Here is a 26630-nt window from a genome sequence, read left to right as displayed (position 1 = left end):
TTAGTGACACTCACTGCGAGTGCACTCGCAGGCGAGTGTGTTCGGCGAACTCACTTCGCGGCGGCGAAGTGTGTAGCCTCGTAGCAATGCTTAGAAGATACGTAAGTGATATTGGAAGAAGAGTCAGGAGCAATTTTAATAACATTGTTTTAAATTTCTAACGTTCCAAGATAATAAAATGCGCCACACCACAAAAAAAAAAAAAGAAAACAAGAACAGCTAAAGAACTACTCTCGCTCTCGGGCGGTTCACGACCACGCAGGATAATGACTGTGCAGTTGTTGGCGGATCGAGTCGTTTTGCCTGTTACTGGTCAAGTTGCTGTCGTTGCCAGCGCTTATAAAGGTGGATTGTAAATGTTGTTTTTAACAATAATAAACTGTTTTCGTGCACACATTTTTATATTAGTAAACATATGCTTTCCCGTCTGACTCCCGGTTGCCATGAACATCAATTTGAAAGAACACTTTTCTTTCTCGTGTAGCAGCGCACCGCCAAAGTGACACTCAGCGCGCTGAAGCGCACTCGCTCAAAGTGCACTTTACTTTGCTCGTGTGGCACGGGTATAAGTGCCTGTCTGGAGCCTATGCCAGGAAGCGGCATCCTCCGTCTTTTAATATTCGATGGGGTGGGGGATATCGCAAGCGACTCCCTCTGTGGTAGTTCAGGATTGCTGAATACTCGGGGTCAACTGGGTCAGGGTCATCTGCAGTCGGCGTGATGAGTGCTCGGTTATCTGCAAATACTCGAGCTGCTCTGTCGGCATACAGGTTACCCGTGATGGCAGTAGGGTCCCGGTATCCAAATGAATGGTTTGGATGGTGTTGTCGTCAGTGTCTTCCTGGGTATTTGGGCTAGGACTTGTGCCGCAGGTCTTGCGATTCTTCCCTGTAGGAAGTTGCGGCAGGCCTGCTGGGAATCCGTGAGGATCGTCAGTGGTTTGTTAGCGTGTTGGCCTTCGCGGATGGCTAACGCGATGGCCAGCTCTTCGCTTCCGTCCATCGTGCAGGGGTGGGTCGATGCACTGGAGGTGACGTGGCCTCGGCGGTCGCAGAGGTCCTTGGTGGCTGACATTGTTTATGCCGTATCTGACCATTAATTTATGTGTCTGGCGTCATAACGTATTCAACATTAAAAACCTTAGCTGTATCATTAGCGAGGCCGTCATGAGACACGCTCGTACCCTTTCAGGAGCACATAATAGACTGTGAAGAGGTCCATCAAAATGTGACCACAGCATGGGGCCTTCTTACAGACGCCCTAGTTGGTAATTTACGTTTGAAAGAGATCTGTTAAATACTGAATAATTCGCACAGGACTTACCCAAAGACGTCTCCATACTTCTTCAGCCATTTTCCGATAACCTTGTAGCGATCCTAAAAAAATTAGATTTGTCGCTAGCAGATCATGAAGTGCGTAAAAGGTTGCGCGTCTCTGTGGCCCAGATGTATTCGTGCAGGACGCTCGTCACCTCTCTGTTTGTATTTAATTTATTATCTCACTTCTGCATCCTTATAGATTACCTTGTGGCGTTCATAAGGTTGTCGTTAGTACACGTTTATCTTAGTTAAAGAAAAGCTTCAGAAGTAGTGAATTTCCTAGCAATCCTAACCAGCAAGAAGAAAGCAAACAAGGTGGCAATGCTGTTGGCAAGGTGATGATGAAGGCGGAAAGAACTGAGTCCTTGGTTACGGAGCATCAGTTCATAGGTAGCAGCTCACATCTTGGTAGTACTCCCACAAGTTTCCCCAAATCAAATTCGGTTTTGGCCCTGGAACTCCCAGATCCTCGAAGTACGAAAAATGCCTTCGACGCCATCTGCGGCAACGTAAAGAAGATGTACAAGGCATATTGTTAGTACCGCGTGGCTCTAAACACAGAAAGATGGCAAAAGAGGACGCTTATGTTGATTGTCATCGCACCAGTATTACTATGAATTATAAGAGCTCTTTTGCGCTCTAGAACGCAATTACCAGGAGATGACGACGGCGACTGTAGTTTCGATTTTGGCAATGTAATGTGGTCACTTCTTTGGTAGGTTGTCCGAAGAATATGGACAAGACATGTTTCCAGTGCGTAACAAAATTAAGAGATGCAGAGACAAAAAAAAAAAAAAATTTGTTGCCCATCCTTTTTGTCGAGGCAATGGGGGTAAGCGAACTTGTCGTGTGTTTCCTCGGTGTTCCTCCGAACGAAGTGGGCTGACGAGTACGACGTTGTGCTCGAACCAATACCGGTCACACACACTGCAGATAGCTCCGAAGTTCCGGTTCAGAAAATCGCAATAAACCTGGCCGTCGCACCGGGAAGTTGGCGCTAGCGTTGCCGAGGCGTGCATCTCCGTTGTCGGGTTCCAGGAGGGCAAGACGACGCTGACGTTTGGCCTCAACATCGCGCTCCCTCAACTCGGGGTCCGCGGCACTTAGCTGATGTTTCACCTGGGCTTCGGAAGCTCTCACGCTAGAATCGGCACGTGGACGAGGAGCCCTTTCCCGAGCACGTTCATTCTGGATTAGATTTCCATAAATTTCTTCAAAATTAAATCTGCAAGTACATAAGACAATGAATGGCTCATACCCCTGAAGCAATGGCCACGGTGGCAATGGCTCATGCACCCGTAAACGCGGCCTCCCCATTAGGACGACAGAAGAGAAGTGAAATTCTACGCTGGAATGATTAGCGGCAATGCAGCCAGCTGTGGAAGCATGCAGACGACGACGATGAATACGGAGCAGTGGCACGAGCGCGTGCCGAGCACGAGCACGAGCGCACACCGAGGGGCGCCAACGAGCCAGCTGCGGAAGAAGACGACGATGCTCGAGTCAATGCTGATTATGATAATTTTGTACGTACATGCATGGACGCCTCTGAGAGAGAGCGAAAGGATGCATTGAAAGGCAGGGAGGAAAATTGTGAGTTATAAAAAGCTTGGCTTGAAAAAGAATGCACCGATGATTATCGATACTCCCTAATGCGAAATTTGATCGCAGCTGTATGCGTGTTTTCCTTTTCGATATATTGGCTGGCGCGGACAATCTAACTCGTGCGAAGCTTTGGAAACGGAGCGACGTGTGGTCGGCGCGATTCACAGCAGCCTCCGCAGATCGACCGACCTTCGCTCACGCAGTGCTTTGTTTCCATATAACTGTATCGTTGAACGAGTTCACCATATGCCATCGGTGAACAGACGACGGCGCGCTTCGTATAGGCGCCATCTCGTAGCGGTCGTCGCCGCAAAGCGCGTTTTGCGTGGCACTACAACGTTTCTTCTCCGCTTTCGCCATACCCTCCCACTGCGCTTTTCCTCCTGGCCCTCTCTTCGCTATCGCCGTCTCTAGTCTCCCTCTGTGCTACGCGTTCGCTTTCATCCTTCGCTTTGCTCGTTCGCTCGGTTACGAGGCAAAACGCCGACGCTCGCCGCTGCAATGGGCGCATAAGAGCTACGCTCTAAAAAGCAAACAAACAAAAGGACGTCCCAAAAAGATCGAGCACCGGAACTGTCGCTCTACCTTTTCTATCGTTATTTTGTCTCTGCAAGTTATTTCAGTTTTCTTACGCGCTGGAAAGTGCATTTGTCTAAATTCTAGATAGCCCAACTCTCTGTGTGAAGTCCATAGTATAAGGCGAAGTGCAATAAATTTACTGCAGTCCACCCAAAATGCAGACCCCAGTCACGAACTACGCAGTCCCTGGGCCAGTTGTATCCTCGGAAAGTACACTGCAATAAGTTTACATCATGTAATTATGTGAGCTATATGCTTGTTTCTCTTTCTGCCTTTTAATTTTCTTGCGTGTATATTGCGCAATTAGTTGCTTCGATCGTTATTAACGTTTACGCTAGCAGTGTTCGCTGTTATTTCTCAAAGTTTATAACAAATTCAACCAGTTCCCAAGACTTGTGTGAAATTTAACGCACGAAGTGCGCTTCTATTTCCAATGATACCGGCCTCTAAACGGATACTTAAGACGAATATTTCGTTTGTTTAGCACCATGTCGCCTCATATGTATCTCTGGTGCACACAGGCCTCTTAATAGAAAGGCGCCTGCTTTTCAACAGATTCTTTGAAATTTATTATAATCCTCTACCCCCATTCCCAAGCCACCGAGTATGAACCAATGCGTATGTGCCCATTCATGGCCGATCGGCCAGAATTGTTTTGCGTCACTGTGACACAAGAGATATATTACACATCTGCCCTTATCCGCACAACTATCTCCTACCCTATGTATCTAGACTTTAGAGTCATACCTTCTCCAAGTCAAAGGATTCATTGATTGATTGATTGATTGATTGATTGATTCATTCATTCATCATTCATTCATTCATTCATTCATTCATTCATTCATTCATTCATTATATGTATACGGCTTTCCTCATACTTTTACCCTGCAAGTATCGTACATGTATTAGGCCTCATGACATCGCTGCGTCAAAGTCTCACATTGCGCAAGTGGTCGAACTGGGCGTGGAATCTGCTTAAGTGTTTTGGTGGTAAGGTAATTTGAAAGATAAGCTCAACACAATTAATGACGTAACAATAATTCTGCACGTTGAAATATGCACATAATATGCAAATTAAATTATCATCATCAGCCTATATTTATTTTCACTGCAGGACGAAAGCCTCTCTCTGCGATTTCCAATTACTCCTGTCTTGCGCGAGGCATGACGCAGAAGCAGCAACGAATACCAAGTAGCACGAGAGAGGCCTTCTTCGTCGGGCGCCTCTATAATCAAAGACCCAACTTGATAAAGTGATTTTATAGAGCTCTGATTGACATAAACTACTTCGCCTTTCTATACACTTCCAGTTAACGTCCCTACCTTTTTCACCTTAGTTATGTATCTCTCGCCGACTTGTCACTTTGTTACCAAGCGCACACGAAATGTAGATTGACAAGTTGTTCCCGAGTCTATTTCCTTTGACCTAATTTATTCTCCGAAGACTTCCACAGTGATTCTGTGTACAAAATTTACAGATATAGGCGGCAAAGTGCAAGGCTCTGAGTTCTGGGGGTGTCTACAGGGTGTACCAACTGTCATGCACCATGATTTTAATATATGCAAATGTCACGTAGCTGGACAGAACCAAAGTAATGTTGTTTCCCTTCGCTTGGAGATACTCAGATTATTTCTTGCATTCCGCCTAATTACATGATTAGTCTTACTATAATTAATCAGCTTCTCAAATCTGATAATTAGATGAAAAGGCCGATGAAAAATTGTACAGCAACATGAAAACTCGCGATACAGCTTTCGGTTGCTCAATGCGTGCTACATAAAAGTGTTTTTATGTAGCACGTAGAAGTGTAAAACAAGCCCGCAGATACACACAAATTGCAGTGGGACAGGCTGCTCGAGGCACTTTGCGTGTATTCGCGGGTTTCTTTCACGCTCGAAAAGACACTTTATGTAGCACGTATCGAGAAATAACAGAAAGCTGCATCGGGTGTTTATTATGTTGCTCTATAATTTTCTCATTTACACTTTTCATGTAATTATAACTTTTGATAAGTTGAATACATAATTAATTAAGACTAATTATGTAATTAGGTGGAATGTAAAAAATAATCTGAGCATCTCCAACCAATGGCAAACAACATTGCCTTGGTTGTGTCCAGCTACGGGCATGCGCATGTTTTTAATATTACTATTGGTGCACGATAGTTGGGACACATTGCATATACCTTTCTGCAAACTTTATCAGAAATATGTATTTACTTTCTACTGACTGTTTATTTTTTTTTTTCACAGCAAGGTCCAGTTGGCTAGGACTATACGCAAGGCGTCGCTCTCCTTCCGTTATCCGGTTCATGGTGAATCGCTTTTCGTATGCCCATTTACGTTCCCGCCCAGTGGCCTAACACGGAAGTGGCGGTAAGCAAGGCTCTGCTGAAATAAACTAATGAAATATCAGCAATATAGTACTTACGCTATCAGGACTGCCAGCAATCCAGTTGTGACGATAAGTATCGTGAAAATTTCAATCATCTCGTTCGAGTGCACCTGCGATTCGGGCAGCCTCAACTGTACTCAAGTACGTGTCAGCCGGACGATAAAACTGGTCGGGGCAGATCCACCCTCGCCTTCTGTGAGAGGGAAAGTGGCTGGCCGCATCTCACGCATCCAACAGCTAACAAGAAAAACGAAGAAACGGGGGTGCACCTCAAAAGGACAAGCTTACGTGCACTTCACAAGGACAAGCTCCCGGGGAAGTCATGAATGACGGGGTTGGCGTCGTGTAGGGGTAACGATCGCGGAATCGATAAAAGGGACGCGTGCGCAATGTCGAGCTAGAGTCGTGTACGAACAGTGCTTGCCGCGCAAATAAATTGCCGATAGGTGCGCTCTGTAAAAGCGGCAAGTGCACTGCGCTGTCCTACAGGCGACGTTAAGGCCAGAGTTCTTCATTCCAGGTTGCACGCGTACAGGGCACGAGTTTTGTGGGGCTTGTAGTTCGTATACGTTTGATCACTATCTTGAAGAATGAACGACACCGAGTGTGAGGCTGTAGGTTTACGATTCTCCAGCGGGAGGCTGAGTCTGCTCTGAGGCATCAGGAGAACAGAGTGTAAACAAAACATAATACCATAAACAACACGTAAACAATAAAGCACAGAACAGAAAAACAAACGAAAGACAGGAAGAAATATAGAAACCAAATACAAGCCAATAAATGAGTAACGTTCGTCAGGAGAAGAAAAAAAGAAGGTAACTAAAACAAATTCACCGACGATTACAATACTGCCTAATGCGAAATTTGAACGCAGTTGTATACGCGTTTTCATTTCGCGATATATTGGCTGGCGCAGACAATCAGTCTCGTGCGGCCCATTGCAAACGCAGCGAAGTGTGGCGCGACTGCCTCCCTAATCAGGAGATACCGAGAGGCGGCGCGTGAGTGACGCGTGGGAGCGATTCACAGCAGCCGCCGCAGACATAACTCCGCTCGTGCAGCGCTTTGTTTCCAAATAGGCGACGCGCGCTACTCTGGCGCCATCTTGCAGTCATCGTCACCGGAAAGCCCGTCTTGCACGGCACTACGCTTTTCTTCTCACGATTTCGCCATACCCTCCTCCTCCGCTTTCCGCCTCGCGCTCTCTTCGCTATCGCCGTCTTTCCTCTCCCGCTGCGCTGCGCGTTCGCTTTCACCCATATCTTTGCTCATTCGCTCGTTCGCTAGCTTCAACTATTAGGAACGCATTGTTAGTAATTGAAAAAGATTTATTACCTTAAAAAACTTGGAAATAAGGCAATAAGAGATTGGCCCCGTCCGGTACTTTGCCTTTTGGCCTGCGTCTTACATACATACACATACATACATACACATACATACATACATACATACATACATACATACATACATACATACATACATACATACATACATACATACATACATACACTTTGAATAAACTTAATTTCTTTGCAAGTTAGGTAGTTGCTCCTAAATGATGTGCGTTATCCTACCGATTAAACCCACAGACGCCCACCTGATCTGGAACTACACCGACGCTCAGGACAAGGTGGTGCGAAGCAAACTCATGTTAGGAAGATTCATCAATACAGCAGTGCATCCTGTTTTGCCTTTAGATAAATAGAGAGACCCAGTTCTGCTAGTTTGTTGGAGTTGCTTTGCTCTTACAACCGCTATGCGTGGCCACAATAATCAACTTACAAAATATACTATAAGCAAGCTTACAAAATATACTAGAAGCAGTTCTCGATGGAAAAAACAAGGGCATACTTTCAGCTGTCATACATCGCTACCACTTTTAGTAACCCGCCGCGGTCCATGATTCAATGGCAAACGAAAAAGCTTGCAATATCACTTGTGTACTTAAATTAAGCTGCGCGTAAAAGAACCCCCTGGGGTAAAAATGAATCTGTAGCCCCCACGACAGCATCTCTCATATCATCAGTGTGGCTTTGGTATGTTAAACCCTATAAATTAAAGCAATTGCTTCAAAAATAAAAATAAATAAAGACAGTTGCGCTGCCTTGACAACATGTACGTGAAATGTTTCTGTTTTCTCTGATTCTTTGCCTTTTTTTGTTGGTTTCTAGCTTTTGCGTTTGTATTTCCACAAGTGTATATATTTCTTATGTGTATTTGACCTCTCGTAACTACGGTAGTTATCTTATTGTGTCTGTTTTCAATAAACCTTTAAAATTACAAGTCAGTGCTTCTTGTGCTGTTTCTAGTCTCTCTGTGCTTATTCTATGGCTGAAACGGTCCGGCGCCGCAGTAGGCTAAGGCCACTAGTCATTGCCTATAGCAGCGTGCCATAAGAGCTTGTTGACAACACTGTTGCACTACGTGGTATTGTAGTATACTGCGCGTAACTGGGAGTGTACAACAATGCCCATGCACCGTACACCCCAATACTTTAGTCCGAGAGCACGCACATTTATTTCACAACTCGCGCTATACGAGCGTCGTTGGAAACCACTCAGCTACCAACAAGTTCGCGAAGCCTGGAGGACAACGCGACGACGACGTCTTTGTATTCTGGCGATCCCGCCACGTTGCGGTCTTCGCGGGGGTCGGAGCTCAAGTTGTACAGCTCACGGGCGTAAACGCTGGTCCAGTTTCGGCGGAAGTTGGTCGGGTCAAAGCCGATCCACTCGGTGTAGCGGTAATCGCGCGACAACATGGAGTAGCCCATGATGCGGATATCTTCGAGTGCCGGCTGATCGCTGTTCTCCTGCGGGGTATCCGAAGGCCGCGGGTACTGGTGCAGCACCTCCTTTCGTTGCACTGGATGAACCTGTGTACAAGAACAGAACGTTAGAATCAGCAACAAAGAAAATGTCCTATAGGAGGCAGCCAAATTTTGAAACCAGATTCTTTCCGGGTTAACCTCATTGCCTTTCCCACCCCGTTTCCCTCTATCTCTCTCTCTCTCTTGAAATTGCGAAGATATGCATCGCACTTTAGCATACGCTTTCCCCCATTCGCTATCATGGTCATTGAACAAAATGCGGAGCATTAGAATCGCCCGAAACGTTATAGAGTTTCTGACAGTAATTATATATATATTCAAACTTATAAGCGATGTCCTAATGCACCACAACGCCAAAATACTATCGCATTCTCATAGATATCTATAGTCATGAGACAAAACTCCTACAAAAAAAGTATTCATTTGAATGAAAAGGAGCTTGGACTCAAGACAAAACTTGAAATGCGAAGGGGGAGGGGGCGTGTTCAGAGCTTCGACTCACAGAGCGTCGGTAAGCCCCCATGCGCTCTGTTTTCGTGTTTAAGGTAGCGGTACAGGGGCATCCACTCTTTTAGAAAAACTGACCCATAGTGCTAACTAAAACATAACATCAAAATGCGTTCTATTCTAGCAGAAAAATGTATATAATGTGACGCTTAACACAGGTATCTGTCATTTAAGGATTAACTTCAAGCCTTCGTCGAGAATTTAGGCTGAAGTGGGTGCTTTAACACTAATGAGTTCTTTTTTTTTTTTCTAAAGAGTAACTGACGATGGTATTATGCATATGGGCAATATTCCGATTTAAAAAAAGAAAAACTGTCGATGCGCGTATCTACATTCTCAGAACAGCCATAGCCAATGAACGTATGTACCAAGTTTATGCCATCCGTGCAGGTCGTTACACTCTGCGACGAACCACCAGAGGACCGGCAGCTGGGAGGCACCGGAAGCGACGCTAGAGACGCCAGTGTTGGGAACAGGTCAACCAATGCCACCGGGTCGTCGACGCGTTCAGCCCCTTTTCCTCGTGGCGAGCTTCTTTGGGACCTTGGTGGTGACACGATCAAGGGTACGTTCGTGGCCATTTGGAAGTTGCTGAACTTGCTGTACTCCTGGTGCTCGCCGAGTGACCATCCTGTGATATATCGTGGAGATGAATGCAAACCATATTTAGGGGCTTTAAACAGTAGTACACATCTGTAACCGGAGTGAACAAAACTTTTATTCTAAAGGGCGATCCGGATTGGCTTGTCTTAGTGGACAGAACGATAATGACAGCATTCGATGGGATAACTGAGCCGTATTGCAATTATTCCAAACAGCTCATACACGAGGTCAGAACATTGTGAATCAGTCAACACTTTAATACCAGATGACAAGGAACGCATCCAGATATCCGTAACTCTATGTGTAGTTGCTTCGTAATGTCTAGTTAATAAAGCTTTAGATGCTACGTCTCGCGAATTACTTCCTAAATATTCAGCCCATTCACAGGCTCACGATTTACGAAATTCGATCTTCGCCTTTGCTAATTAACTTATCTTGTCACTTACCGAGTCTCTGATGACAATCCACATTATTAGAAATAAGTTGTATACATAGCATTGAATGTATTGTCACAAATACGTCGGCGCCTTTGTGTGAGAGCAACCGTGTACAAAAACCAGCGGTGGTTTTCTCGCCGATGAACCTTACCTCGAAATTTATCATTATGACCGATATTATTCATCCTTATATTGTGTTTGTGCGGTAAAAGGAAGCAGTTATTGTGAGCATGTTATGGGGCCTGAGTGATCATTCATGGAGTCTCAGAGCACAAAAGTTAACCAATCTCACATATCACCATCCAACTAAAATCTATGCAATGTCCTGCATTTTTTAACATTTTCTTAAATATAATATTATGTTCTTTTTTTCTTTTATGAACTTCAATGGTTAGAAAAAATGTTTACCGTGATCGCCTACGAAGACGATGAGCGTGTCGTTCCGAAGCCCAGCCTCATCGAGCGCAGTCAGAACCCTTCCCACTTGCTCGTCCATGTACGTAACCGCAGCATAGTAATGTCGGCGTATTTCTTTCTGCCAATTCATCAACAACGGAATAAAACAAGATTATCACAGGAACAAAACAAAGCGATCACAATTAATGTGGCCTAAAAATACATTTCTAGTACACGGATCTATTCAAGGTGAAATTTTCAGATTCCAGAAGCGCAGGCTTTTTTTACTTTCTCGTTATGAGCCCATATGGGATAAAAAGTTGCAGTTTTGCCCGAAAGGCGAAGCATCGATTGCGATAGCTAATTAGTAGAGAGCCGCACGAAGCAAGGATAGTAGTTTAATGGGCCGTATAAAGTTGTAAACATTGACTTGCTAACTAAATAGACAAGCACGGTGTCACGCGCGCACCTCGCTCGATGACCGCGGAAACTCACTGTGAAAACGCCGGAGTGATAAAGCGCGCCAGCAGCAGCGGGCAAATTGACCTTCGCGCTGTCTTTCGTCTCGTTTCAACGCGAAAAAAACGTCGAAAGCCCCGCGCATACGAAGCTACCGGCACTCGGCGCATGCACTTTGCCCCCATCGCAGATCGCTTTCAAGATACGGCGCCCGCGCGGCAGCTCCGTGAGCAGCAGCCGAAAGAGAAGAACGCACCCCCCCCCCCAATCCCCACCTCCTCCTAAATTAAAAAATTAAATTATGGGGTTTTACGTGCCAAAACCACGATCTGATTATGAGGCACGCCGTAGTGGGGGACTCCGGAAATTTGGACCACCTGGGGTTCTTTAACGTGCACCTAAATCTAAGTACACGGGTGTTTTCGCATTTCGCCCCCCATCGAAATGCGGCCGCCGTGGCCGGGATAGATCCTGCGACCTCGTGCTCAGCAGCCCAACACCATAGCCACTGAGCAACCACGGCGGGTCCAGTCGCCTCCTCCCCGTGCCTCACGCGCTAACGAAGACTGCGCGCTTCCGGCCGCCTTCCTCTCTCTCGTGCACGAAATTAAGCTGCGGTTGGCGGCTCACCCTCGTACGCTTTCACTCGCTCGCACAGCGTACGGCGCGCGGCGACTATTTTATAGCCGTTGGACTTTATGCGGAACCTCACGGCGACGGCGACGACGACGCCGACGGCAGAAATGCGCTTGGAGTGTCCATGTAGTTGCTATTGCAATAAAACATACCGGAGCAAATATTCGGATCTAGATGAGACATGTGTATGCTGCGGCGAAATTCCGGAGACCACTCAGCACATCCTAATGGAATGCGAAGCGATTCACCCAGTGAGAACAGTAAGTAACGTACACCTTCCAGAAGCGCTTGCGTTTAAAGTGAACGGAAGCATCAACCAGTCAGCAGCCGCGATAAGCAAAAGACGTTTAGAGTATTGGTGAAAAAGAAGCAGGTAAGAGATTGATACGACCGGATCTTTTACCGTCATAGGTAGCGGTACAGGGTAGATTTTGAAGGGGGAAAACGATTGAGGAGATGTATACAAAAATGCTAGATAAAAACATGTATAGCATACCTGGTTAAATTAAGCAGGCTAGATGTCTATTTGTCACCACCTTGTTTCAAAGAGGATGCCATTAAATGATCATCATCATCATCACCCCCACTTTGGGCGGCTGTATTCGGATGGGGGTGGTATGCGAAAATGCGCGTGTGCCGACCATTGTATACACGTTAAATAACCCCGGGTAGTTAAAATCAATGCGGTGCCCCCTACTATGGCGTTCCTCGTAGCTAACTGTGGAGTTTGAGGACATTAAACCCCACTATTGTTATTTTGGAGTCATGAGGGAGGTAGTGGCCGAATACTGCACCAGGGAGGCCTATTCCTGTTCTGGTGAGGGGTAATTGGAGATCGCAGGGAGAGGCCTTCATCCTGCAGTGGACATAAAATAAAGGCTGATGATGATTATGATCGTTATTTTGAACGCATCCTTGCATGAGCGTGTGGATTTTTTTTATTGTTTTTTTTATTGTTAGCAGGGCAACGGTATTTTTCCCTTAGTACATGCGCCACAAAAATATTTGACTGTAACGCAACAAAAACGACAATTCCGCCATATATTGAGGAGTGGACACATTACACCTGGAGAGGACACATTACACCTGGAGAGCATCAGGCATAACGCAGATTACTACAAATATTGCATTCACGTGCATGAATACGGCGCCACGAGTCTCCTTTCCTGTTAACCGCGTAGCGCCCTTCGGTGTCATTGAATGCACCGGTTGCTTTTGACGCACCTGGAAGTCAACTGGGAGAGGGCCGTACGGAAAGCTGACGTTGAGGAGGCTGGCGTCGTGGCGCTTTCTGACGTCAGTCCAAGGATTCCAAGCCACAGGCGGCAGCTCAGCCGGCAGCTCGTGGTTAGGTGGAAGCTTAATACGTTCAATGGGGTACAGCTCTGCGCCATCAAGAAAAAATAAGCATAAATTGCACTGGAGGCGCAATGCTAAAGAGACAGCGGATCTGATGGGCACCTAGCCAGTCCTGGCTTTTGGGCTAGGCTACGCGCTACCAAATCATCCACACCATTTCCCGGAGTTTATTGAGTATTGACCGATTATCAATTAGCCATTGATTGACTATCGCTTGGCTATCGCCACGTATTGGCCACGTATTGGCCACGTATTTGGGCTAGGCTAAGCACTACCAAGTCATCCCCAGCATTTCCCGGAATTTATTGATTATTTGTCGATTATCGATTAGCTATTGATTGGCTATCAATTGCCTATCGGTGACTGACAAAGCTTAAGTAGTCCCAACCATGCTTAGCTAGACTTAGCCAGGCTCATCTTCGCTAGTTCGCAGGGATATGTGCCATTGCGCTTGGACCCTTTCTGCACCACCGCCAGGATCGGCCCACATGTTGTTTACTCTTCACTGGCTTACAGCCGGCTTAAACAGCTTCGCTGTTAAAATTAGGATATATTCACATTGCTACTTTCGTATTTTCGCATACTTTGCTGCCAGAATTCGCGGGAACCGCGCTGCTTGCTTGTGGCGCCTATTGTCTCAAGTGACCTTGCAGAAAATGATGTTTCTGAGTCCAGAAGCACGGGAACACGGACCGGCAACTGTGTTCTTCCAGTTGTATTGTAATTGATCACAGTTCCCAGGGGCTATTTCGAAGTTCAAGATTTAATAGAATGCCGGTGTTTGATAAAATTAAGGCGTACTTACAGCGTCAGCGAATCCCAATAAGGTGGCGCAAATGCGGTGAATAGCGAATTCAACAACTCACCACGACTAGCTGCCGGAGTTTATGACTAAACATGAGCCAGCATTCATGGTGCCAGCATTAGCTGCCTGAGTCCGTGGCGCCACATGTTTTCTTCTAATATCCTTGGTAAACTTTTTGCAGTACAATTCATTACACATGTTGCAACACAAATAAGAACAGCGAACGCAGCAAGAAATGTGGAAAAATAAAGCAGAAGAAATTATAATGTGATGCTTACCGAGATACTCTTGAGGTATCCTGAAAGGAACATGGGGTTTGTAGAAGCCGACAGCAAGAAAGAAGGGCGTCTGTGTGCTATTTCTGCCCTCTCTCGAAGGCCACTTGCGCAAGAATTCCGTTGCGACTTCGACGTTCTGCAGATCCGGCAGCGTTTGTAGAGGTTGCGTGGAAACGTTGACAGCGCACAGAAGGTTCGCCTTGGGGGTACCGCTCGGGTCAGGGCAAACCTAGGATGCACGTTTGTATACGATGCATGGTTATGGCATATGAAAGGCTGAGAGCTCTAATGAATGCACGATAAACGCGTTCTTACTGGTCATCCAGTGTGGTGCTGTGTAGCGTACGCTAGAAACGAAAGTATTTCAATATATTTTTGAGCATAATCGAAAACGAAGGATAAGTGTTTTAAGCTAATTTATATAGACACTAAAAGCGTTGTCGATTGGCGAGCTAGAGCACTGCACGGGCTCGGGCTTACCCGAAAGCCCGGGCCCGGCCCACGGGCCGGGCCGGGCCGGGTAGAACAGTTTTTTCACGGGCTCGGGCAGGGCTCGGGCACGGCGTGTGCTTTTTGACCCGGGCCCGGGCCGGGCTCGGTTTTTTTTTTTTTTTTTTGGACGGGCTCGGGCTTTTTGGTGGTGTGCATGTAACGTGCAGTGAGTTATTCTCGGGCGTCTCAACTCTGAAAAACATTATTTTTTGGTCTCGGGCCGGGTTCGGGCCGGTTTCGAGTCGGGCTCGGTCCGGGCTCGGGCCTAAGGTAAAGGGGTGGCGGGCCGGGCCGGGCGGGTAACGTAGATTATTTCCGGGCCCGGGTCGGGCCCGGGTCTCGCCATAAAAGTTCTGATCGGGCTCGGGCGGGCAGCCCAACGTAAAAACGGGCCCGGGCCGGGCCCGGGCTCAAAAAATCGGCCCGTGCAGTGCTCTATGGCGAGCTACCAAGAGCCGAATGACAAGAACGCGGGGGTAAAGTGAATGCGCAAGATATCATTATTAGTTTTTTGAAACCATATATACACTTGATACAGGAAAGGGAAAGCGAGGAACAGACTGGCAACGGCCACTGGAAGGGGCCCAACGCCTGCTTACTCTTCAAAAAGGAGGAGACAGAAACATATAAACGAAAAATAGAAAGAAGGGAAGGAAAAAGGAAAGAAAGAGCAAGATGCCAAATCTCAAAGAATAAAGCAGAACACACACAGTACAGGTCACGCACACTAGGGCCGGTCACGGCAAGTCACGCTACCGAAGAATGTTACGATAGAAGAAATAGGCCTGAGGTCTTGTCATTTGAAAAACAGAAATAAGCTACAAACGTGAACCGAAGTTAGTTACTTCTAAAAAATTAAGGAGACCGCTATGGGCTTGATCGCGTCGAATCCACACAGAACATGTTCCGATACATTATACTTTATATAGAGTCAATTGACAGTTAAAAATTCGTCTAAAGAGTGAATAGACATCCTTCGGCCGTATGTCAACTTTTTCTCGTATAATGTTACAGAACTACAAGGAACAGAGCCACAGGAACGCTGTGGGCTTAAGAAAATTTACTTGTGTAACGGTTTTTTCTGTAGGCACGTAATATATTGACGCGAAATAAGTTGGCACGTGGTGACACTGGCCCCTTGAGGCGAGAACGACGAAGTTCGTGGTTGCGCGCGCGCTCTCCGAGGTCCAGCCATTATTAAAGGCTGACGTGTTTTTTTGCCTATCTGTTGCTGGTGAACTATTCTAGCTGTAATAGCTGGGTGACATTTCTGGTGGAAGTGCTGGGTACGGTCGATGTTAAGATCTCCGGAGCGTACCCCAGACCTAAGCCCGGCGAGTAGTTCGGACGAGCTTACCCCTGTGCACGTACGTACCAGCCGGCGTCTCCAGGGACTCCAGCCACAGCACGGTCTGCTACCCGAACGAAGTAGAATGACGAACCAACCACCTCCTGCCGCTACTGCAGCATCGCACGTGGTCGTCAATCAGATCCGGACGCCGAATCATTTCCACGGGAGTGCTTCAGAGGACGCCGACGACTGGCTTGACCATTTTGACCGGGTCGCCAACGTCAACGACTGGACCCACGAGCGTAAGCTTCGCTACGTGTACTTCGCTCTTGAAGATTCCGCTAAAATATGGTTTGAGAACCACGAGGCGACACTGACGTCATGGGAAGAATTTCGTCGGCAGTTCCTCAATGCCTTCGCCAGGGCGGACCGGAAGGAGAGGGCGGAGTTAGCACTGGAGTCGAGAATTCAAGGCCCGAATGAGCGAGTGACGGCGTACGTAGAAGACATGAATCGGCTCTTCCGACGTGCGGACCCCTCTATGACTGAAGCAAAGAAGGTGCGCCACCTAATGCGCGGCGTCAAAGAGGAAATCTTTGCTGGCCTCATTCGAAATCCGCCGACGACAGTGGCAGAGTTCCACGACGAAGCCACCACCATGGAAAAGGCCCTTCAACAGCGGGCCAGGCAATACAACCGCGACGCCGTGATTTCAAGGGAGCTCTCTGCCGTTACCCTCGGCAACGACGTCGGCGCCTTGCGAGAACTCATCAGGGCTGTCATCAAGGAGGAACTGCAGAAGATGCAGACGACCGCTGCCTCTGTGGGACAACTTTCCATTGCGGAAATGGTGCGCGCCGAGGTCCGACAGGCCGTCCATGTTCCTGAACAGTACGAGGCACCACAGCAGAGACCGCGTCCTGAAATGAGTTACGCAGAAGCAGTACGTCGTCCACCACCCTCAAGCGCGTATAGCATGGTACACCCCGCTCAGCAATTGGACGTTAGCTTCAGGCCTCGCAGCACACCGCACATCGCAGAAGCAAGAACTAGGAAGAGCGACGTCTGGCGCACCGCAGACTACAAGCCCCTTTGTTACCATTGTGGCGAAGCCGGGCACATCTACAGAATGTGTCCTTATCGTCATGTGGGGCTCCGAGGATTCGCACCAAATGCACCTCGTCCACGACCTGGTGAGCGGCCGCCGGAAATAGAGAGTTTCGTCGCGAATCGTCGCAATGGTGATCAACGATGGCACGAGCCCCGTTCGTCGTCTCCTGCTCGTTACAGGTCACCATCACCAAGCCAAGCCTTCTCTCGCGGCGCTCTCAGACGCCGCTCGCCAAGCCCGGCGGCTCGGGAAAACTGAGTTCAGCGACCTCCGGAGGTGAGGCCGCTGACGTCGACTGTGCGCAAGATCCTCCACTACGACGACAACGACGAAAACAGAACGACGCAGACCTACAGACGCAGTCAAACACCGTACGAGAGGTAATAACGTCGAACATTCCCGTCACCGTAGACGACGAAGACATAACAGCATTAATCGACACTGGAGCGGACACCTCAGTTATGAGCATGGACCTTGCCTGCAAGCTGAAGAAAGTTTCTACCGAGTGGACTGGGTCGCAGATTCGCACTGCAGGCGGCCATCTGCTAACCCCGGTAGGAAGATGCACAGCGCGAGTGAGCATTCGTGGGTTTACGTACCTCGGAGATTTCGTTATCCTCCCAAGCTGTTCGAGGGACCTAATTCTGGGAATGGACTTTCTGCAGGCTAATGGAGCCGTGATAAACCTACAAAAGTCGCTGGTAACGTTTTCAACGGCGCAGGCCTTAGCAGGGAGCAGCACTGACGACACGTATGTCAACGCCTTGAGGATTGTCGACGAGAACATCACGGTGCCGCCAAGGAGCAGCGTATTGACCCTCGTAACCTGCGACGCATTCGACAACTATGAGGGTATTGCCGAGGCAAATATCCCGCTGTTGCTCGAAAGACACATCTGCATCGCCCGGGGCCTTGTTCGAATACAGAATAAGTGCTCGCAAGTTTTGCTGACAAATTTCAGCCATGAGTATCAGCACGTCCCTCAAGGTACAGCTGTGGCCTTTCTGAACGGCATTGCTGACTTCTCCGACGTCGGCACGTTACAAGTGACTTCACCGGATGTAACAACTCACGCCAGCCTGAGTACCCGCGTCCACATTAATGCTGACTTAGCAGATGTACAGAAGAATCAGCTACTGGGCCTAGTGACAGAATTCTCTGGCTGTTTTTCCACAGAATCTAGAGTCCAGCGCACCTCCATTACGCAACACCGGATAGTTACAGAGGAGTCGGTGCGGCCTGTTCGTCAGCACCCGTACCGCGTGTCACCTATGGAGCGGGAGGCGATTAAGCGTCAAGTTGAAGAAATGCTCAATGATGACGTCATCCAGCCGTCGACAAGTCCGTGGGCGTCCCCTGTCGTGCTAGTAAAAAAGAAAGACAACACGCTCCGCTTCTGCGTTGACTACAGACGGCTTAACCGAGTCACCAAACGCGACGTTTACCCCCTGCCACGGATCGATGACGCTTTGGACCGTCTGCGCCATGCTGAGTTCTTTACTTCGTTAGACCTAAAGTCAGGGTACTGGCAAATCGAAGTGGACGAGCGTGACCGTGAAAAAACCGCCTTCGTGACTCCCGATGGGCTATACGAATTTAAAGTCCTGCCTTTCGGTCTCTGTTCCGCTCCTGCTACGTTTCAACGAATGATGGACACTGTACTCGTCGGACTAAAGTGGCAGACGTGTCTAGTGTACCTTGACGACGTTGTTGTGTTTTCCAGCACGTTCGATGAACATCTCACCCGACTACGAAGTGTCCTTACCGCAATACGCAAGGCAAACCTCACCATCAAGCCTGAAAAATGTTACTTTGGCTTCCGGGAACTCAAGTTTTTAGGCCACGTGGTCAGCTCCCAAGGAGTACGACCAGACCCAGAAAAGCTCGCTGCCGTTGCCGAGTTTCCTCACCCTAAAGACAAGAAGGCTGTTCAGCGGTTCCTGGGCCTCTGCGCTTACTACCGCCGTTTCGTTGAAGGCTTCTCGAGGATTGCTGAACCTCTCACGAGACTGACGCGACAAGATGTGCCCTTTGCGTGGACGGAAGACCAAGAGCTGGCCTTCACCGAATTGCGCAAACGCCTTCAATCCGCTCCAGTGCTGGCGCATTTTGATGACACCGCGCCAACTGAAATTCACACAGACGCAAGCAACGTAGGACTCGGGGCTATTCTGGTTCAATGGCAAGACGGCGCAGAACGTGTAATTGCGTACGCGAGCCGTAGTCTCACAAAAGCAGAAGCTAATTATTCGACCACCGAAAAAGAATGTTTAGCAGTCGTGTGGGCCATCAGCAAGTTCCGACCTTACTTATACGGCCGGCCATTTCGAGCGATCAGTGACCACCATTCGCTCTGCTGGCTTGCCAATCTACGAGACCCGTCAGGTCGCCTCGCTCGTTGGAGCCTCCGCCTCCAGGAATACGACATGACTGTTGTCTACAGATCGGGCCGTAAGCATAGCGACGCTGACTGCTTGTCACGTTCTCCTATTCCCTCGACATCCTCCGACTTGGAGCTAGATTTGCCGTTTCTTGGTGTCGTCGACGTGGTGCGCATGGCTGACTACCAACGTACAGACTCTGAACTGCTTCCAGTCATCCGATATCTCGAGGGAGCTGACGTTGTTGTCCCACGCCCACTTTCACGAGGATTGACATCGTACTGCCTGCGGAACGATGTCCTGTACAAGAAAAATTTCGAGAACAGCCAAGAAACGTTCCTTCTCGTCGTTCCGACTGCGCTGCGCGAGGAAGTTTTACAGGCGTGTCACGACGATCCCTGTGCCGGCCACTTAGGCTTCGCGAGGACATTAGCGCGCATACGGCGGAAATACTATTGGCCACACCTATTTTCGTCGGTTCAGCGCTATGTGCGAACGTGCCGTGACTGTCAGAGGCGTAAAGTCCCACCCGTCAAGCCTGCCGGCCTCCTTCAGCCTTTGGATCCGCCTCCGGCGCCGTTCCAGCAAGTGGGAATGGACCTTCTTGGTCCGTTCCCCACGTCTTCCTTGCAAAACAAGTGGATAATCGTTGCAACCGATTATTTAACTCGCTATGCGGAGACAAAAGCTGTGCCGCGGGGAACTGCTGCTGAAGTCGCCAGCTTCTTCGTCCACAACATCGTGCTTCGTCACGGTGCACCCGCTGTGCTCATTACTGATCGCGGTGCAGCGTTTACAGCGGAGTTGTTGCAACAAGTCGTCACGCTGACGCATACTGACCACCGAAGGACCACAGCCTATCATCCCCAGACTAACGGCTTAACAGAGCGCCTGAACAGAACATTGGCCGACATGCTATCCATGTACATTGATGTGGAACACAAGACATGGGATGAAATTTTGCCATACGTGACGTTTGCTTACAATACCGCTGTGCAGGAAACCACCGAGTTTACACCATTCGAGCTCGTTTACGGACGTCGCGTTACAACCCCCTTAGACGCCATGCTCCCGGTAGACCACGGAGCCACAAGTAATGACACCACTGAGGAGTTCGTCGAGAAAGCGGAGGAAGCTCGCCAGCTTGCTCGGAATCGCATCCGCACCCAGCAGAATACCGACGCCTGCCGTTACAACCGGACCCGACGGAACGTCCAGTACTCACCAGGCGACCGCGTGTGGGTGTGGACACCTATCCGACACCGTGGGCTCTCGGAGAAATTGTTGCGCCGCTATTTCGGCCCCTACGAAGTTGTACGCCGCCCCAGTGATGTGAACTATGAGGTGGTGCCTCAAAGCTCTGATCCTAGTTCGAACCGACGCCGTCCCCGTGCTGAAGTCGTCCACGTAGTACGGATGAAGCCGTACTACGCACGCGAGGGATAAGCAACCCTCACAAACTGCTTCAGCACTGCGCACATTCCTGTATGTTTTTTTTTTTCTTTCCATGTTGGCACTCTTGCCCATATTGCTCGCCCCATGCCCTTGAAGCGACCGGGTCGGTCGCTTTTGAGAGGGGAGCAATGACGCGAAATAAGTTGGCACGTGGTGACACTGGCCCCTTGAGGCGAGAACGACGAAGTTCGTGGTTGCGCGCGCGCTCTCCGAGGTCCAGCCATTATTAAAGGCTGACGTGTTTTTTTGCCTATCTGTTGCTGGTGAACTATTCTAGCTGTAATAGCTGGGTGACAATATTTTATGTACAAAAATGAAAGGTATATAAGAAGTCAATTTACTTCATTTGTAGTCAATAAGACATCAACGCATTCTCAGCTACGTTGTTACTCAACAAGGGGTACTTAACGACCGTCCGATCGCGGCATGTACCGCCTTTACTCCTCTTCTGGAACCTCTCCAACATGTTATTGTGAAATGTATTGCGTGATACCGTCCGCCACGTGGCTACTTTCGTCATAAGCTTGCGCTGTGTAAAATTGGTGTCTTGTTACTTTCGTGATGTCACTGCAGAAGAACGCCCCGCCAGATCACCGGAACCCTGCGAATGCGGCCCCTGTGCACATGTGGGAGATATGGCCGAAAGAAATGTCTGGTACTCTGACTATGTAAGAAGAATATTTTAAAAATGATAAATGACTTGCCTCCTTGTTCTCGAAATATAGGGATTTGGGCGTAAATGGCTTGACAGACCAGCTGTAAGGATAGTCCTGATGGCGGCCAGTTGGAGGTCCTGCAGGTTTCAAGAGACGCAGCACATCCTGGTTCGATTCCCCAAAAAAAGATTTGCCATATTTATTAAAAAAACACATAGAGCTAGTTGAACCAGCCCACTGCCCCTCTGTTAGCTATCAATTGCATGACATGGATTCCGCTCATGCTAGCGAAAGAATTCATGGACACGATGAGGCCGCTGACAACCTAAAACTCCTCCTCTCTTCAATCCTGTCTCTCCTTTCCCTCATTTGTTTTCTTTACCCCCAAACATTTGCGCTACCGCCGAGCTTTCACAATCGCTGTAGGGGTTCCATGAGGCCGAATATCGTTCGGACCAACCTGGATGAAAGACTTTGCCCACGCTGACAGTGTGGTAGCCACTTTCCTTGAAATACTGTGGGATCGTGGTGAAGTTGCCCACAGTGTGTCGCCAGTAGTGGCAGTGATTTTCATATACGCGAAGCGTGTCAGGCCGGCGGCTTGTCAGGAACGATGTCCGGCTGGGTCCGCAGAGGGCTTGCTGAAAGGCAGAGAGGGCGTGATGATCAAAGCAGTGACAGCCCCCTCCTGCGCCACTACGGCATCACAAGCCACTCTGAGTAAAAAATATGAGCAATATAAACAAGATGTTCAGAATCGTATATAAAGAAAAGATGTTGAAAGTTAGAAGTTGGATTGAAAGTTAACAAGAGAAGGAGGAAAGCGTTTGGATGAGAAATTAGCAATGATAACGCACGAGTGCTGGAAGATGTGTTGTTGACTTATACTTAGTACAACCCTCCGTAGTACCGCCCGAACAAGTGCAATGCACTCGCAGCAGAAAGCTTAGAGGCTAAAAAGGAAAACTAAGCCAATTTAGACGGATAAATCATTCATTCAAAATTTTAATTTTGTTAAATTCCAGATAATATATGTACTGGAATGAAAAATGAAGGTCGAAACTTTACGTTTTGAATTTGGTGCCGAAAACATTAATGCTGGTGTGTCAATCTGTCGACGCGGATTTGAAGGTATTTTCTCGTATTAGGGCCGCTGGTGGTGCAGTAAATATTGCCGAAACTTTGTGGCGTTGATCGCATGTGCTCGTCACCGTTCAGTACGTCATGCTGACTTCGATGCCAGTTAACAACGTTCATTGATATTTATGCAAGCACTGTTTGAGATTTTGAGCACAAGTGGATAGATTTAATTGCGCATGTTTACAAGGAAAGCATGAACAATGTAGATGAGATAGCCTTCACCTCCTAAATATACTTCTTATTTATTTGTATGCATGTCTGCTGCAAGTCTTGTCGTCCTCGTGTATACATGTAATAAGTTCAGTCACATTTGCACCTGACTTTGCAAAGTCTGCATTTACGCGACGAGGCATAAACCAAAAGCTTTGTACTCCGCAGACAGCGTGCATGATGAAGTGGAGTCACGCAGCAAGGAACCAGTCTCAGCAAAGCTGAAAAGTGCTGCACTAGTTGGCTTCACTTGTCAACCCAGAGTTTTGCAAACTCTTGGCGAGCAAGTTGGCACACTATAGTCGCAAATGCAAATAAAAGGAAATGACGCGTGAGTGAATTCACCACACACACACACACACACACACACACACACACACACACACACACACACACACACACACACACACACACACACACACACACACACACACACACACAAATATGTATGTATATATATATATATATATATATATATATATATATGAACATGGATTCTTATCGCACGAGGTCGCGGGATCGAATCCCGGCCACGGCGGCCGCATTTCGATGGGGGCGAAATGCGAAAACACCCGTGTACTTGGATTTAGGTGCACGTTAAAGAACCCCAGGTGGTCAAAATTTCCGGAGTCCCCCACTACGGCGTGCCTCATAATCATAGTGTGGTTTTGGCACGTAAAACCCCATAATTTAATTTTAATGGATTCTTATCGCGAACCTTTACTGAGCCTTTATTGTCCCCGGACTGCCTCCTATACAATACGCGGTTCTCCAAAGTTTCATGGTAAATTCGAAGAAATTACTCGCAAAGTAAATGGTTCTCCTAATAATGACTAGCCGTTAGACGAAGATAAGTAAATAACATTTGATGATATACGCCCCCTTGAGCAAGCTTACAGTGTCCGTCTAAAGAATGATGCAGTAATCGACTCTGCACATGATGCTTTCATATATTTGAGTGGCTGTATATGCCACAAACTAGTGGCACACTTCTTTAACGCGCGACATGAAGATATATCTCAAGCTAAAATAGCTATAATCTCTGTCCGTATAGGCTCAGGGTAGTTAGACGGTTCTTTAGTAGTAAGTTTTTTTTATTACTGTTTAAATTAAACGCTTAGCTGGTGGCCACACATGTGCTTCAGTACGTTTGCTTCGTCTGTCGCCATTGCAATATACGGATGACTGTATTCGTCCAATATGCTATTCTAAATGGTGGTGTCCAAATCAAAGCCCCACCGACGGTTATCTTCGAGTAGCAGAAAGTAATCTGGAAGTCTATGCTTATTCTGGCTGCATGCGCCGAATGCAATTGCAGAGCTGAAAACACGTTATAAACTCCATGGTTTAAACAATACCTAAGAATAAATAATGCTGAAGTAAACAGGAAGGTATTGGTGTGGTGGATGCGGCGCCTCTCTAAACGCCTGCCGAGCGGACTAGACGGTTGCCCTGCCGAGACCCCGATGACTCCATGCAAGGCGATTGTATTCTTTTAACGCGATCGTGTTAAGAGCCCCGTGTCGCAGAAAATCCGGTATCGGCGTCCACCACCAGCGGCGTCTTCCGTCTGCAAAAAAATCCTCCCGAACCACTACAACGTAGGCATGGCGCAGAGACATGACTGAACTGATTAAATTTTTCATAGTAAATTGTGTTAGTAAATTCGTGAAGTCCGCTTTACACTCAACCTACACACATGATAGCGTCGGATTGTAATTTGAACATACGAGAAAATAATTACAATATACGAGAAAACATAACTTTGTTACGCGGGAACTCAAACACTAAGCACTTTTTCCTTTGTTTAGGGGGCTGTGAACGATTGATGCGTCACTGCTTGTAGCTTCTGCCTTACGGGGGTGCTCGGCGCTGCACTAACGCCGGGATCGGCCCACCATTCTTTTCTATCGGGCCCCGTGTCGCAGAAAATCCGGTGTCGATGTCGGCGTCAACGGCGCCCGATAATGATATCGCGTTGCACTCTTAAAGCCGAAGGTTAAGCGTGCTCCAACTTTTTTTTCCTATAGTGAAGTATAAATAAAGTCCGCATCACTCTACTTGATACCTGTCACGCTTTTACAATGGTTCAGGACTGCAAATATGACATTGAAATGTTATCTAAACGAGGCAGAGGCAACTGAGGCACGTCGAAGGCATGCTGCAGGAAGTTTATTGATAAACGTCGGTGAGAAAGAGAGATATAACGGGGAGGTTTAATGCGTATACTCTTATCAATAGCAAGTTCAAACATATGGGAAACCGGCTGAGTGTCATCAAAGACATGTCGTAGGATCTCAAGGCCACGAAAGGTCGGAAGGTTGCGGAAAAAAGCACAATTGCATCGAAAGCTTGGCATCCTGCACTTCATTTCTATCGCGTTATGGAAGGGGCAGTGCACTCCTTTCCGTTAATTCGTTTATTGATAAACGTCGGTGACAAAGAGAGATATAACGGGGAGGTTTAATGCGTATACTCTTATGAATAGCAAGTTCAAACATATGGGAAACCGGCTGAGTGTCATCAAAGACATGTCGTAGGATCTCAAGGCCACGAAAGGTCGGAAGGTTGCAGAAAAAAGCACGATTGCATCGAAAGCTTGGCATCCTGCACTTCATTTCTATCGCGTTATGGAAGGGGCAGTGCACTCCTTTCCGTTAATTCGTTTATTGATAAACGTCGGTGACAAAGAGAGATATAACGGGGAGGTTTAATGCGTATACTCTTATGAATAGCAAGTTCAAACATATGGGAAACCGGCTGAGTGTCATCAAAGACATGTCATAGGATCTCAAGGCCACGAAAGGTCGAAAGGTTGCGGGAAAAAGCACGATTGCATCGAAAGCTTGGCATCCTGAATTTCATTTCTATCGCGCTATGGAAGGGGCAGTGCACTACTTTCCGTTAATCCGTTTATTGATAAACGTCGGTGACAAAGAGAGATATAACGGGGAGGTTTAATGCGTATACTCTTATGAATAGCAAGTTCAAACATATGGGAAACCGGCTGAGTGTCATCAAAGACATGTCGTAGGATCTCAAGGCCACGAAAGGTCGGAAGGTTGCGGAAAAAAGCAGGATTGCATCGAAAGCTTGGCATCCTGCACTTCATTTCTATCGCGTTATGGAAGGGGCAGTGCACTCCTTTCCGTTAATTCGTTTATTGATAAACGTCGGTGACAAAGAGAGATATAACGGGGAGGTTTAATGCGTATACTCTTATGAATAGCAAGTTCAAACATATGGGAAACCGGCTGAGTGTCATCAATGACATGTCGTAGGATCTCAAGGCCACGAAAGGTCGAAAGGTTGCGGGAAAAAGCACGATTGCATCGAAAGCTCGGCATCCTGCACTTCATTTCTATCGCGTTATGGAAGGGGCAGTGCACTACTTTCCGTTAATCCGTTAAGGTCCAGTCAACGATAGGACGTGAGTTGTGATTACATTAAAGGAATTCACGCCATTTCCACACAGGGAAATATAATTGGGGTGAAAGCCAGAGTTATAGCCCCAGGCGAAGCAGGTATCTGCAAAACAAATAAGTTCTGGGGTTTCGTGTGCCAAAACCCCAATATGATTATGAGGCAAGTCGTAGGGGGGACGCCGGATTAATTTCGACCACGTGGGGTTCTTGTGCCCGCAAATCTTAGTGCACGAGCGGTTTTGCACTTCGCCCCATCTAAAT

At 47.7% G+C, this 26630-nt stretch overlaps 1 protein-coding gene across 1 annotated transcript in view; it reads right to left on the bottom strand.

Moving 5' to 3' along the window:
• Positions 1-8398: 8398 nt before the first annotated feature.
• LOC119449692 (iduronate 2-sulfatase) overlaps positions 8399-26630 on the bottom strand; it is a 39092-nt gene continuing 20860 nt past the window's right edge. Inside the window, exons 4-10 of the mRNA XM_037712927.2 lie at positions 22055-22235; positions 21643-21731; positions 14209-14437; positions 12991-13151; positions 10684-10810; positions 9604-9866; positions 8399-8773 (exon numbers count right to left, since the gene is read on the bottom strand). Coding sequence (XP_037568855.1) covers positions 8456-8773; positions 9604-9866; positions 10684-10810; positions 12991-13151; positions 14209-14437; positions 21643-21731; positions 22055-22235 — 1368 coding nt within the window. The 3' untranslated portion in view covers positions 8399-8455. The remainder of the gene's footprint in view (positions 8774-9603; positions 9867-10683; positions 10811-12990; positions 13152-14208; positions 14438-21642; positions 21732-22054; positions 22236-26630) is intronic.

Source organism: Dermacentor silvarum, chromosome 4 (genome assembly GCF_013339745.2).
Source record: "Dermacentor silvarum isolate Dsil-2018 chromosome 4, BIME_Dsil_1.4, whole genome shotgun sequence".
In the NCBI taxonomy this organism is placed as follows: domain Eukaryota; kingdom Metazoa; phylum Arthropoda; class Arachnida; order Ixodida; family Ixodidae; genus Dermacentor; species Dermacentor silvarum.
Note: the sequence above shows the minus strand (reverse complement) of the source record. Positions and strands in the feature narration are given on the sequence as shown.